Source organism: Parambassis ranga, chromosome 2, assembly GCF_900634625.1.
Source record: "Parambassis ranga chromosome 2, fParRan2.1, whole genome shotgun sequence".
Classification (NCBI taxonomy): Eukaryota; Metazoa; Chordata; class Actinopteri; family Ambassidae; genus Parambassis; species Parambassis ranga.
In genome coordinates this window covers 13,639,492-13,654,903 of record NC_041023.1, presented here as the reverse complement: position 1 = coordinate 13,654,903, position 15,412 = coordinate 13,639,492, and the positions used below count along the sequence as shown (strand labels likewise).

Genomic DNA, 15,412 nt, shown 5'->3' with positions numbered 1-15,412 from the left:
CAACTTGTACTTTTCTAAAAATGGAATCCGAGTTAACAGATCTAGGTGAACAGTTCTAGGTGATTTATTATTTTGTAGCACGTTTCCATATGATTATTCAAAACCTTTACAGTTGTGCTGTGTAATCTAGATTCCAGCTGTGTGTGTGTGTTGCTTTTGTCACTCTATTGATCCGTGGCTGTGTGGTGTGGTCTTTCTGTGGATGTGGCAGGGTTTTCCCTGGATTGTACTTATGCTGACAAACATGAGAAGCCCAACTGCTGCGCTGTGGTGCAGCATACTGCTGTTTGGGGTTTTACTCTTCCAAGCCTCAGCAGGCTTACTGGAAGAGAAAGTAAGAAATATATCACTACATATATGTGTGTGTGTGTGTGTCACTGCACACTCATCTCTGTGTTCTGTCTGAGCTTGTTCACATACGCACCCAAGTGAGCCTGCACAAACCTCTGGCTGGTCTGTTTTAATCATTTTGAGACTATTACATAATGCAATAAAACATTACAATTACCACAGGCTAAACATCCAGGAGAATCTGCAGGCTTGGCATCTTGAGCAGCCGTGGGGTTTCAGAGATGATGGGTTTAGGGGATGTGTGGAAGGAGACGGAGAGAGGGATGATTTCCAGGGAAATGGTAGATCACTTAAGGGGCGCTAGACACAAGGGAAAAACAAAGCTAGGAGGAAATGCACCTGCCAGACAGAGAAGAAGCAGCAGGTCTGAGTGTTATGTCACAGCTCTGTGGTCTGCTGGCTCTCAGGTGAAGAGGGGGGAGTGAGGAAGGAGAGTAACGGCGCAGTTTCTACACTGTGGCTTTCCTGTTCAGCTTAATAGAAGGATTAATTTGGATAGACTGACTTGGAGGTTGCTTAGGAAACACCACCAGCTCTGTCATTCTCCCTCTCTGTCACACACACTTGATAAGCTGTCTGTTGTCATCTGTACAATCAGCAACTACTTCAGTGTTCAGTGGGGCAACACAAACAGGGAGAAAATAGTTCCAAAAAGCAGATAAGGTCTCTTCTGTGTCTGTAAATATCCCTTTCATACTGTGGCTCATGTCATATATCATTTTGCCGGCTGATTTAGGGCACAAGGATACACAACATGCACGCACTCACAAACACAAGGGAGGAGTATAATAACAGACAAGTGCGGTATGAGTCACAGCAAGATTTCACTCGGTTAATCCAGTAAGCAAGCGGCACATATCCTCCTGTATCCTCTCTGTTTACTCGCTCTGACTGCTGTTAGTCCCGCTCTGGTTTCACCCTGTGTTTGCCTTTCTCACTCCCTTTTACTCCCTTTAACTTATTTGCATTTTCTAAACCAGGTGTTTTCTGCCTATTTAAGCTCCTTTTTGTGGCCTTATATTATCATCATTGCTTCTTGCTTCAAGTAACACATAGCGGTGACAAGTCTGTTTTCTAAATTCTTTACTCGTCTGCTGTTTTTTTGACACACACTCCCTTTGCTCAGTGAACAATGACGCAAACATCGGAGCGTGAGAAGTGAGTGAGAGAGAAAGTGAGGCAGAATGACAAAAGGGTGGAGGGGGGAGGAGAGCGAGGGGAAAACACTGGGCACTTGTTTCACACGTGCACATTTGTATGTGGGATTGAACACCACAATATTTCCCACAATCAGCTTTTTGTGTCTGGCTGCACACTGCAAAAAAAACAGGTCACATTTTATACTAAGTGCAGTTAGAGAGCAACAAAACGACATAATGACTTATAAGTGATGAGAAAGTCTTGATGTATGTAATGGTATTAATGTTGTGTTGTGTGTTGTTGAGCACTGTTGCAGCTGCTTGTTGGGCTCAGATGTGTTATTGCTGCAGTAACACTAGGTGCCTATAGGAAGCACAGTGTGCATTTGTGTTGTAAGTTACTATTTATGTGTGTGTCTCTGGACTAATTCAGAGGTGACAGGGGCACATGAAGGGCGGCACTGGTCTTGCAGTGTGTGTGGACATACCGTATATTTTAGTGTGTGTGTATGATGTTTGTGTCAGTAAGTTTCCCTCCTGAAGACATCTGCTTTTGAGCTTCTATCACAGCTGATATCCTTGATTGTAGCTTAAGGTTGTGGGTTTTGTCCAGAATTGTGTGCATGGCAACTTGTTGTCATGCCTGTGTGAGTGCATGCTGTGTAAGGTGTGTGTCTAGGTTAGTCATTATTCTTTTTGAGGTATAGCTTCCTCTCTCTCGTACACACTGAACTCATGAGGCCTCTATCGTCATCTGTACCATCAGCAGCTTCCAGCACTGCAGGCCAAGGACAACAGACAAAAAATAGACAGTCGCAAAATAACCTCCACAACAGTCTGACCTTTGCTGTCTGCTGGCTTTTTCTTTTCATTTCACTTGAAATCATGCATTATTGTCCAAATATCAGCGTATGGCAGATGGATTGTTAACTTATTTATGCCACTGGGCATGTGTGCACAAAATGCTGAGGAACCTGCAGGAAAAGCAGCATTAAATAACAAATGTGAGTGCACTAAGTGACCCGAACAAAGATTGAACCTGAATACCCGAGGTGGATACAGTTTGCCTGATACCCGATGCTTCTATATTTTTAGCGTGATACCAGAGAGGGAAAGACTTCCTAGGTTTAAATCCAGCTCTCCAGATCCCACTGAAGACCCAGTTTAAACAGCCAACTGACTGATTGGCCTAGACAGCGGCATCACTTTTCTTTTCTTTTCTTTTTTTTAAAGAGGTGCAACAAAATCCTCCAGAAACACGAGTCAGCGGTTATAACTGAACTTTAATGCATTGACTACCAGCTGTGCACCTCCCCCTCACCTCTTGCCTGACCAACAGTTGTACCATACTGAAAAATATTACCCACGGTTGACCTCAGTGTATGCATATCCACAAATAAGCATGCACGTGGCCTAATAAAGATAGGTCCTCGCTAAAAGCATTCTCCCTGGTCAGAGGCTAGTATGTGGGTTCTAATGTCTCTTTGCAGGCTTTTTGTAACTCTGCAGCTTTGGTATATGATGTGTTTGAGTCATCACTTCCTGAATAGATGCTTTAGCGCTGTTAATGTATTTTCTAAGGCCAGCTAAGCTGAATTAGACTATGGTTACTTTTGATTTTGTACTTGTGACAAGTGCAACAAAATGCAGTGTGTTTTTTAGTCTAATTGCAGTGGATTAGGCAGTGTCTAGCCTGAGTTGGCCTGTGTGGTTTTTCTGTTTTGGAGATGTGTAGATGGTGCAGTAAATGTTGAGGGATTAGTAAAAGCTGAAGGGTCACAGCACTAATCTCATTATGGCAGGAAGAGAAGGAGGGATCTGACCACTCCTGAGCGAGTTTGCAGGCAGCCTAGGCACCGGGGAATCCCTGTTTAACTGCAGATGACACTCCCACACATGCGCACACATGGGACAGTACACATATGCATGGGAGTTAATTTGTTCCTCACACTGTATAAAGTCATTTTAAAGGCAGTAATCTGTTATTGGTTTGTGCAATTTTTCTGTGTTGTTTAACGATGGAACACTTTTTTTCTGCATCAAATTAAAAAATAACAAAGTGCCTACATGACAAACAAGTGGAAATCCCGTCACTTTAACAAAATGAAGATTTTATGATGGAACTTGAGGCTAAAGCTGACATGTTGCAGTTCATGTGAGGACACGGTGAAACAGCGTGGATGAGTACTGAGAGTCCTCCAAAACAAAACAGTAAAACTCCAAGCGAGCCTATAAATGAAATCTGCCTGTCTGTCTTTCCTTTTTCTGTCCTACTGCACTCAGCACACACAGGCACTGGCTTCCATATGGCCGCGTATACACATACACACACACACTCACATAAGCCACAATGACACATCTCAGTGAACTTTTCTAGTGACAATAATAAAACCCAGAGCCAGGAAAAAGGGAGAATGACCAGTAGAGACACGTGGACAGTCCTTCTCATTTCTCTTTACCTTTTCCTACATTTGTTGATCCAGAACAGGGGAACAGCATTGAATTTTTTTATTAGAGAGATGCACACACTGAAGCAGTATGTTGTTTGGCGAGGGTGGTTGTTAGATTGATTTGTGTTTGAATTAGTTCCAGCAGTTTTAAGACAGCTGGAGCTCTGTGTGCAAACAGAAAAAAAAATTTTTTAGATGTCAAATTTACTCTGAATAAAAGGGTAATTATGTTGACTTTGTTAACAGCCATCACACGCTTACGGAGAACATTAATGCTGTAATACATTTGTAATGTTTCACCTTTGTGCACTTCAGAAACACAAAATCCAAACAAGAAATGAAAATATGCTAAATACTTTGGAAACTAGTTGCCTCACACACTCATCTACACATCAATGAAGCCAAGTTTAAGCCTTATCGCTGCTGCTGCTGACATGCTCATGATGCACAGCAGACGTTCAATAAAGGTTGCCCTGACAGCTCCACTCAGGGCCTGATGAAGAGCACAAACATTACACGTGATCCTAAATGAACCACAGCACTCAGGGGCCAGGTGGTTACCTGATTATAAGGGAAATCTGGAAAGGCACAAGAACCAGGATCTGGCCATTTTGATGAGAAATGTTGCACGTTAAATATACATTTTTCTCATTTGATACTGAGTCTGTAATTACATTACCCACGCATTAACCATTTGGTGCCAGCTTATCGCTAATAATTTAGATGTTTTGTTTATCTACTGCTATAGACAGATTTACAGTATTTCATGAATGCCACAGAAATGGTCCTCTGGAGACAGACAGGGCCTGTAATTCTTCCTCTCTGCGTGGAATGATAATGATTCTGACCCTGGCCTTGGGTTAGCCTTGCTTAGCTTAGCAACCACTGAGCTCCAGACAGCAGGGTCAGACTGGATGGCTCCATAGCCAGACTATAGCCCACGTCTGGACCCTCACCAGGGAGTGTGTAGCATGTCCTTCCCTGCCCTTACACCCTTACCCTTTTTGAGCAGTCCCCTCCTGCTCCTGAGGGACTGAAGGATTTGTCATCAACACGCAAACTCAGGATTTACACAGGTTCCCCAACCCCCTGCTGTCACATAGTACAATGCACAACTGTTCATACACACTAATGGACAGCATGGATGCCCAACCAAACAGACTTTGAGCTTAATGCAAAGCACTTAGCAAAATTATTTCCGTTGTCTGGTAATAATAGTGGTACTGTAACATCTGTTGTGAAGTAGTACAATATAATTTGTGCATTTTTTTATGGTGGAAGATTTTTAGGATTATTATAAGAGTTTCTTAATAACGTCTTGTGTTTAAAGACGAAAAATAATAGCAACGTCATGGTGTACAAGTTTGTCACCGCTGGTTCCAAGTAGTTTCCGTGTCGTGACCTGAATACCTCAACACTATAGCTCAGCCAGCAACTCATTAACATTCCAATACAGCTCTAATCACCAGTGCAATGTGTATCTGTCTGTGCCTGTGTGTGTGTATGTGTGTGTGTGAGGCAGAGATCATGCACGTGTTGCTCTGCAAGTGAGGACTCGGTGAAAGCGTCTGATGAAGTGCCCACCTTAGGTGATCACAGAAGTGTGGTGTGATTGGTTCCATCTACTCTGACTGACTGTGCACAGCTGATCACAAACAAAGTTTTGAAACAAATAAGAAAGATATGAAGAGGTCATTGTGTTGCTTTGTTTGTTTAATTATATGCAAATTACCATTTATGTCTTCCTCTCTTTCTGCAGAAAGATTGTATAACTCCAATGGGCGTGACTTGAGAAGAGCACTGTTCTCTCTAAAGCAAATATTTCAGGTAACACACACACACACACACACACACATCTTTCACATGCAATTACTGTCACTTTGTTGTTGCAGAGTACAGTTGGTTATTGTAGCCACTTTGCGCTTCTGTGATGACAGGATCTCCATCAACGTGGCATTTCTGTCTGTGTCTTTGTGTAAATCTTAGCATGTGGGTGTTTGCATTCATGTTTGTGGGGAAATCTTTTATTTTAAGATGAAGGAGTTTGCTACACAGAATTGAAAAGCACAATGGTCAGCCAACAAAAACTGCAACATGATGACAAGTAGTAAATGTAAACTTATGGAACATTCAGCATTGGGCTTAGATGGATGAAGCCAGAATACACATGTGTGATTTTTATATCAGAGGCAAGTGATGAAGAAACACATTGACCAAACCTGTTGACAAATGGAGTGTGTGTAAATCATCTAGCCTGAACCGTAGGGGCTGAAAGTTTATGTGCTGCCAACTTTTAATCCCATCCCGCACATTTCTGACATCAAGTGGTGACAAATGGCAATGCAACTTGTTTCTCTGTTAAACTTCAGGATGACAAAGACTTGGTCCATGAGTTTGTGATGGCCGAAGGTCTGACGTGTCTCATCAAGGTGGGAGCAGAAGCTGACCAGAACTACCAGAATTACATATTAAGAGGTACAGGCTCACTCAATCATTCTCTGATATATAGGCTACATATAGAATATACGACCTGTGTAATGTATATAAAAATGACTCATAAAGGTGAACAAATGAGCTTACACCCAAATTAAAGTGATACATTTATTAATACTAACACATATAAGGTTTGCAATTAAAAAAAAGTATCTCATCTTATTCAAATCTGAGCAACTTTTTTTTTCCATTTGTGGTGTGACATGGAAATCCCCAAACTCCACAGCAGCAATAAAACAGAACAGGGAGAACACTGCAGCTGTTTATTTACATGACAAATAAGCCTTTGAGTAACAAGGAAACCAGTGAAAATTAAGTTGAAAAGTTTATATATATATTCATAGTATAATACTGTTTTTTGTGAGAATGAATCTATTTAAATCTATAACATTTGAAACCAAACCCAAATCAACTTGAACTCTGTGTTTTAAAATACAATAAAATTCTCACTTTAGGGATTAAAAAAAAATGGCGGAGAATTACATTTTCTCTGTGACTGTCAAAGCTGCCATCATCATCAGTAGTAATAGTCATAATCATAATAACCATCATAGTAACTGTCAAAATCTCTGCCATCATAACCACCATTATCATAGTAGCTCCCATAATTGTAGTCATTATAATAATCAACATTGCCATATTGATTACCATCATCATAAACATATTCACCATGACTGTCATTGTAATCATCACAGATTGCAGCATAATCGCCATCAACATTGTAACATAATCACCACCATTGTTGTCATTGTAATCATAATAATTTGTACTACAATCCCCATCACCTGTATCATTATACTGACTGTCATAACCATCATTCATGTACCCTTGTTTATGTAACTTCACTCCCCAGTATCATAATCATCATTACTGACATACCCACCATCACCACTGGCAACAGATCAACATCTCCATCCTCACTCCATCATAGTGGCTGCTTTAGTAGCAGTCATCATCATCACTAGTGTCATACTCATCATCCTCATTGTGACTGGCTGCATCATTATCACCATCTCCACTATCATCCTCACCACTGTTATTGTCAAGATCGCCATCAGTGTCGTCATCACTGCCATGGTCATCACAGCCGTCTTCATCATCGTTGCCATCATTGTTTTCTCCTTCGTTGTCATCACCGCTGTCGTCATCGCCACTGTTGTCATTATCGCTGTTGTCATCATCGCTGTCGCCATCATCGCTGTCGCCATCGTTGCCACTGCCATTGTCGTCATCATCATCACCACCACTGTTGTCATCGTCATCCTTGTCATCATCATCATCGTCTGCATCATCGTCATCGGCATCATCATTGTCGTCATCATCTTCATCATCAGTATCACTACTATAGTGACTGGCATCATCATCATCACTATGGTCTTCTTCACTATGTATTTCCTTAATCAGAATGCCATAAGGTCGAATAGAGCTCTCAGCTATATATTTCTCCTTCTCAGCAGGTGTTCTCTCTTGAACAGGAATGAGCCAGTAGTCTGGCCTTTGGCAGATCTTTCTCCTTTTAGGGTTGACCCGATTTTGCAGGATCACTTTGTAGCTCTTCCCAGTCGTCATCGATGTGAAGGTCTTGGCGTACTCCTCTTTCTCGGCCACATGTATATCTGGAGTTGAGTAGATTCCTCTTCCATACATAGCTCTTTTTCCTGCTTTGTAGTGGCTCCTGATGATGCCTTTGGCTCCATCCAAGCTTGTTCCATGATAAGAAACAGGCCATTCTCCAGGTGCAGAGTGACTCCTCCATCCGTTTGGGCCCAACCAGGTGTCTCCATCTGGATATTTACCTCTCACCTTTAAGGCCATGCGGTACCAACCTTTTGGGCGTTCGTAGGGTTCATTACCTCTTGTGACCTCAGTGAAGTCAGCAAGATTAGTAAAGTCACAGTCATACTTTGGATCAAAAAAATCTTCCTCGTTGACAAACAGCTCCTTCACATAGGCCGCCTGTCGTTTCCCAAAGATTGTGTTGCGATGAAATTGATCCACAGACAAAACATCAGCTGCTATCTTACATCCTTTCTTGTCATAAGGTTGAAGGATCTGTCCCAGAAGTGAAGACAGAACTTCAATTCTTAGATTTAAATCCAGATACATGGTTGTATAGAGCGGAGTTACTTCTTTACTCCTTGCCTAATCGTGTGGGGAAGAGCTGTGAAAACTTTTGCTTTCATTTCCAATTAAACAGACTGGATTTTGTTGGAAGAAACACCATTGGCTGGAATGAATGCCACCCCTTTCTGCCATGTCATTTGCTTTTATGTGGTTGTGAGGCAGATGTCTAGCAAGCATGTTTGTTTGATCTGTTTCATTTTTACTTTAAGGGCAGAGATGATTTAATATTAGCTGAAGGCATCAATAGACTCTTGTTCCTGTAAGCACTTGGTTCAATCAGAATTACAAGTTTTCCTTGAAGAGTTTAAAACTTTTAAAATCAAGCAGCAGTAGGATCAATGAATATAGCACTAAATAATGTAGCAGCACTTGAGTCGCCTAATTGATAATACAAGAAGTCTCTGTAGTTAGATTTAATTTCATCAGCCCAAATTAGAAGTTCTTTTTTTTGATCAAATGTTTTTATTTAAGTATTTACAAAAGACCGGGGTGGTGGTCCCTCTTTTTAAAAAGGGGGACCGGAGGGTGTGCTCCAACTACAGGGGGATCACACTCCTCAGCCTCCCTGGGAAAGTCTACGCCAGGGTACTGGAGAGGAGAATTAGGCCTATAGTCGAACCTCGGATTAAGGAGGAGCAATGTGGTTTTCGTCCTGGCCGCGGAACACTGGACCAGCTCTATACCCTCCGCAGGGTGCTGGAGGGTTCATGGGAGTTCGCCCAACCAGTCCACATGTGTTTTGTGGACTTGGAGAAGGCGTTCGACCGTGTCCCTCGCGGCATCTTGTGGGAGGTGCTCTGGGAGTATGGGGTCCGTGGCCCTCTGTTGAGGGCCGTTAGGTCCCTGTATGGCCGGAGCAGGAGTTTGGTTCGTATTGCCGGCAGTAAGTCAGACCTGTTCCCAGTGCATGTTGGACTCCGGCAGGGCTGCCCTTTGTCACCGGTTCTGTTCATAATTTTTATGGACAGAATTTCTAGGCGCAGCGAGGGACCGGAGGGGATCTGGTTCGGGAACCAGAGGATTTCATCTCTGCTTTTTGCAGATGATGTTGTCCTGTTGGCTTCATCGAGCCGGGACCTCCAGTGTGCACTGGGACGGTTTGCAGCCGAGTGTGAAGCGGCTGGGATGAGAATCAGCACCTCCAAGTCTGAGGCCATGGTTCTCGACCGGAAAAAGGTAGTCTGTCCTCTCTGGGTCGGAGGAGAGCTCCTGCCCCAAGTGGAGGAGTTTGTGTATCTCGGGGTCTCGTTCACGAGTGAGGGGAAAATGGAGCGGGAGATTGACAGACGGATCGGTGCAGCTTCCGCAGTAATGCGGTCGCTGTACCGGTCTGTTGTGGTGAAGAAGGAGCTGAGCCGGAAGGCGAGGCTCTCGATTTACCGGTCAATCTACGTTCCTACCCTCACCTATGGTCATGAGCTTTGGGTAGTGACCGAAAGAATGAGATCGCGAATACAGGCGGCCGAAATGAGTTTCCTTCGAAGGGTGGCTGGGCGCTCCCTTAGAGATAGGGTGAGAAGCTCAGTCACCCGAGAGGAGCTCGGAGTAGAGCCGCTGCTCCTCCACATCGAAAGGAGCCAGCTGAGGTGGCTCGGGCATCTGGTTCGGATGCCTCCTGGACGCCTCCCTGGGGAGGTGTTCCGGGCATGTCCCACTGGGAGGAGGCCCCGGGGAAGACCCAGGACGCGGTGGAGAGACTATGTCTCTCGGCTGGCCTGGGAACGCCTCGGGATTCCCCCAGAGGAGCTGGAGGAAGTGTCTGGTGAGAGGGAAGTTTGGGTGTCCCTGCTTAGACTGCTGCCCCCGCGACCCGGCCCCGGATAAGCGGTAGAAGATGGATGGATGGATGGACAAAAGACATATGTAGTACAGATCATTCAGAACATACAGAAAGTAAGCAAACCATGAACCAATAAATCTATAACCCCATGGCGACCCCCTCAGATGACCCACCTCGGATCTCACAGAATTACAAAATAATATCAATATTTGTAGGTGAAAGTGAAGGTATAACCTAAATATATTCAACAGATGGATTATGAGCGCTGCACTTTTTCTCTGACAAAACTATAAGCTGCATTCCATGCACTAATTGTTTTCTGACTAGCTGCATGCGTTCAGGCCACCGATCTCTTCATCATGACAATATTTAGAAATGAATTGACCCATTGTTGCCAGGACAAGTTATGAGTAGGCTGCCATCTCATTGTCAGCATTTTCTTATTTTCTTTTGCTGCAGTGACGCCGTGAGACTAGTTTCTGACAAGAGGCTAACTGGCTAGTTTTTGAATGGTTTATTTTTATTTCCTTAATCAGAATGCCATAAGGTCGAATATAGCTCTCAGCTATATATTTCTCCTCCTCAGCAGATGCTTTCTCATGAACAGGAATGAGCCAGTAGTCTGAACTTCGGCAGATCTCCCTGTTTTCAGGATTTCAGGAAGGAGCTGCTCTTTTGTTCTCTCAGTCAGGAACTGTCACTGTTTGCTCCTCAGAGGAGCTTATATTCAGTCCATTTGTCAGTCCAATTTAGATATGACCGATATCTAATAATACTTTCACTTTCACAATGTTTGCATTCTAACCTTTTGAGGATGTAATGCAGTTTTTGCAGTGTTATGGTTTGTTTATTGTCTGTAAATTATGTTTATATGTGTAGTAGACGTGAAGGTTTCTGCCTTCGCTCATGTTGTGTGTGAATAATTTCACAGAAAGTCCAACTTGTGATTTACTTTCACTGTGACTCTTGGTATCGGTGTAATGCGATCTGCACTGTACTTTGACAGGCAGCAGCAGATGAAAACTACAACAGGGTCCACAAGGCCAAATGTCAGTTTACTGGAATTATTTTTTTATTAGTTTTATAATAAACTATATAGTATATTATATAGTATTAGCCAATTGTTGTAAATGAAGTCAATGTAATGAAGTCAGCCAGTAACATGCAAATAAAGCTAATGACAGCCTCTTCCTGTACTGCCACAGAAGTTTAAAGCTTCTCAAACAAGTCAATGTTCCCTGTGGAAGGAAACCCTTAGTCCCCAGTAACTTTCCCTGTGTTTTTATATCGTCACTCCTTCACACAGTTGCCCTTATTTGCTTGTACTTTTTACACTACGCACTCATCTGTCTATATATATTCTCTCACTTACATTTTAATTTCTTCTTCCCTCTTTCTCAGCACTGGGGCAGATCATGTTGTATGTGGACGGGATGAACGGTGTCATCAGCCATCCTGAGACTATCCAGTGGCTCTACACACTCGTTGGCTCAAAGGTACAGCCAAGTACACACAAAACAAAATGTAGACACACACGCTACAAGCAGGCTCTGAGCTAACCAGCCATTGTTTTGAAAGTATTATATTTAGCCTCTATCCGAAGAAAGACCCACACAAACACATCTGCTACTGATTGTATTCTGTGTCTTGACCCGCGGTGGTGTCATTTGGTGTACTTTCATTGTTCTTTTTTCTAAGATTCACTTCTGCTTTGGATGGAGGGCAAATTTGACCGCTTTAATTCAATTATTTTGTTCAGTATGTCCATCCTATGTATTGTGTATATTGATTTACATTTGCATGGAATCAGCTAAACAAAGGTCTGTTACACACATACACTCACACAGGCTTACTTCAGGAAATCACTTCAGGGAACAGTATACATGAGACAGGCCCTAACCATAATCACTAGTTTACCCTAAAATTAACCCAACCTTACTCACTTTAAACTTCACCCTAAAATCTTATGAATTACATTATGAGTATTTTTTGTCTCTGTCCCCATAATGTGACGTAAAAAGCATCTCCATCCTTTGTGTATGTTTGTGCGTATTTCCCCCACAGTTCCGTCTGGTGGTGAAAACAGCTCTGAAACTTCTGCTGGTGTTTGTGGAGTACTCGGAGTGTAACGCCCCGCTGCTGATAGAAGCCATCACCTCTGTGGACACAAAGAGAGGTACAAACAACCTCACTGGCAGCTCCTCACATTTATGATTGGGCTTTTAATCTGATATTTTGATACATGGAGATGTGTGTTTGTGCAATTCATATTTTTTACACACTTTCAGGCTGCAAGTCGTGGTCCAATGCAATGGAGATCTTACAGGAGAAGGATGGAGTGGACACAGAGCTCTTGGTCTATGCCATGACGCTCATTAATAAGGTGTCTGTGATGATTTTATTCTTCAGTTTTACAGATTATGTACTTTATTATATAAGTTTTAATGATGCTGTTGTATTTCAGATAAATGTATTACATTAGATGTTTCCTGTCCCTCCTTTGTGCAGACACTTTCTGCACTGCCTGACCAGGATTCCTTCTATGACATGGTGGATGGTCTGGAGGAGCAAGGCATGGAGACAGTTTCCCAAAGACACCTGGGACGGAAAGGCACCGATATTGACTTGGTTGAGCAGCTTAACATCTATGAGGTTTGTGCCACACACTAACAATATTAGCTGCTAAAGTATCCATACAGTATTTAGAGTACATTTGATCCTCCTCTAGTCGACCCTACGGCATGAAGATGGTGATGACGACAGCCAGCCTCCGCCGATGGGACGCCGGGACCGCCGGAGGGCCAGTCTTGGAGGTGCTGACAAAAAGCGAGGTCTTGAGAGGAGGCGTAGTCGCAGAGCGTCTCTTGGGAGATCTGGTCACGCCTCCCCCTGCAGTCCTGCGTCACCACAGAGGGCCGGCTTCCAGCCTTTTAACGGACTCAAAGCTGAGGACATGAGTGAGAGGTGAGACATACATGGAATGTTACATTCATCACAGAGGTTTTAGGTTGTACCAAATGTCCCATTCCCTTTTGAAATGCATTTAACTAAATGATTTCAAAGGAGAAGTTCTGATTGTTACACCACTTTCTGCTCCAGAGCACTGTCAGGTTTCCTTCCGTCCATGTAAGTTCACTCTGATAAAGGTCGACTGCTGACCTCTTTGACCTCTGCTCCTCACATACATGCTGTAACAGCTAGTTGGGTGTCCCATGCATTCACTTCTGCTCCACTAAAGAAATTAAAAAGTTCCCTTAAGGGTTTGCTTGTTATTCTAATACAAGCATACACATTATCACACCAGCACAGGCTTATTTCAGTGCTGTGAGTATATGCACAAATATGGATCAGACTGCAGCTGTTTGCCTCTCCTCCACTCCCTCTGCCTGTATACCAGGATGGGAGCATCTGTCTACATACATATATATATATATATATATATATATATATATATATATATTGAATGGAAGTGGTGGGTGAAAGTTGTTTATGTCAGACATCCTGCTTCATATTATGCATGCACACACAGAAAAACAAACACAACTTTCATTGGCTGTCCCATTCGTCACACACACATGGCTCTGCTCTTGTGGAACAACACCTGGCAGTGCGCACCGGCTTAGACTGCATCTGGTTTCACTAGACAAAACGATTTGATGACACTGATCTCAAGTCAGTTATTTTTTTAATCTATAGCATATTCTCCTGCTAGCATTCCCTCCCTTCCTCCACTCTTCTCAAATTGAGTCTTCATGCACATGTAAAGCTGTCTAATCTGAGGTGTGGAAAAGCATTCATCCACCGTTTATCCTATATTATTTCTCCTTTTGTTTTTCAATCTCCCTCCATCTGATAGATGTCTTTATCTGCTGCCATAAATGTCCTCATATTTTCCCCCCACACATCCTTTAACCCTCCACCTCTCCCTTTTTTTCTTTGTTTCTGTGGAGATTTCCATTTGCATGCTGTTCTTATGTATCGCATCATCTCTCCCTCAATCCTTCCTTTAAATGTTCCACTCATCTGTGCATTCATCCGTCCCCCTCCCCGCCTCCGTAGAGAGGAGGAATGTGAGGATGTCAAAAAGGAGGAGGAGGAGGAGGAGGAGGAAGACGAGACTCCTGTGACTGAGTCTGACTCGGATGAGCACCAGGGGGCTCAGACCACCCCCAGGTATTTTAGGACATGGTGCTGATTACATGGACATGAAATAGTGTCCTGTAGTTTTGAGGTTGTTACAGTAAATTGCTTTGTGTTTGCTCCATGTGCCTTATCTACCTAGTTATTGGTATCAGTGCAATGTCTGCCTAGTTGTCCTGTCTTCCACTTATCCCTGTCAATCCATTCCTGTGTTCCTAGCATGGCTAGACCTCTTCCACCCATCGTTCACAGAACAACCCTTCAGTCCATCAAAGTCACTTCCAGAAAGGAGTGCATAACAGAGGAAGAACAGAGGAATCGGACACAACCACCACCTCCAGCACCCACTCTAACCCCGGCCCCCTGCTCTCTAAGCCCCTCAGCCCAACCCTCCCTCCTAGCCACCCTGCTGGCAAGGAAGAGGTCTGTCGTCACTGTCCCGGCTACCAAGGAGGTCAGCCTGCCATCGCGTGGCTGCTCTCGCGCCTCTCCTGACCGCCTGCCCTACATGCCCCACTCACCCTTCCATCTCTTCTCGTACGATCTCGACGAGGAGCCCTCACCCGTGACTCCTCCCAAATCCAACGAGGAGCCGTCCAAAACAACACCTCCCAGGTCAGAAGGGCAGCAGAGTGCGACTCGCCTATGAATTTAAGAAGCTTTCTTCGACTTTTACCTTTTCACTTCTGTTTCTGGCTTTTTTTTCTCCCAGCACCAGCTTGGATTCCTTTGCACCACCTTAGTGCTTCATCACCTCCCTCTTTTTCACCAGTTCTTTTCAGACCTCACAGCTTCTCACTTTGAGTCTGTCATCGCTCTTATTATCACCTATCATTCCTTCACATATCTTTTCTTGGTTCTGCCACTGCATCGGTAATTCACAATTGTTTGCAATCCCCACTTTTGGTTCCTGGCTTTTTCACCTCTTCTCACGC

At 43.5% G+C, this 15,412-nt stretch overlaps 2 protein-coding genes across 3 annotated transcripts in view; one reads left to right on the top strand and one right to left on the bottom strand.

Annotated features, from left to right (window-relative positions):
- fhod3a (formin homology 2 domain containing 3a) overlaps positions 1-15,412 on the top strand; it is a 38,688-nt gene that overhangs the window by 12,039 nt on the left and 11,237 nt on the right. Inside the window, exons 4-11 of one of the 2 annotated variants that reach the window (XM_028429923.1) lie at positions 5,700-5,767; positions 6,310-6,415; positions 11,739-11,833; positions 12,402-12,513; positions 12,626-12,720; positions 12,846-12,989; positions 13,066-13,301; positions 14,697-15,092. In XM_028429923.1, coding sequence (XP_028285724.1) covers positions 5,700-5,767; positions 6,310-6,415; positions 11,739-11,833; positions 12,402-12,513; positions 12,626-12,720; positions 12,846-12,989; positions 13,066-13,301; positions 14,697-15,092 — 1,252 coding nt within the window. The remainder of the gene's footprint in view (positions 1-5,699; positions 5,768-6,309; positions 6,416-11,738; positions 11,834-12,401; positions 12,514-12,625; positions 12,721-12,845; positions 12,990-13,065; positions 13,302-14,696; positions 15,093-15,412) is intronic. The other variant, XM_028429931.1, reaches the window with a different exon arrangement.
- On the bottom strand, positions 6,610-8,590 carry LOC114451387 (bone sialoprotein-binding protein). Its single transcript, XM_028429945.1, has one exon. The coding sequence runs from the start codon at positions 8,537-8,539 to the stop codon at positions 7,373-7,375; it is 1,167 nt and encodes a 388-aa protein (XP_028285746.1). The 5' UTR covers positions 8,540-8,590; the 3' UTR covers positions 6,610-7,372.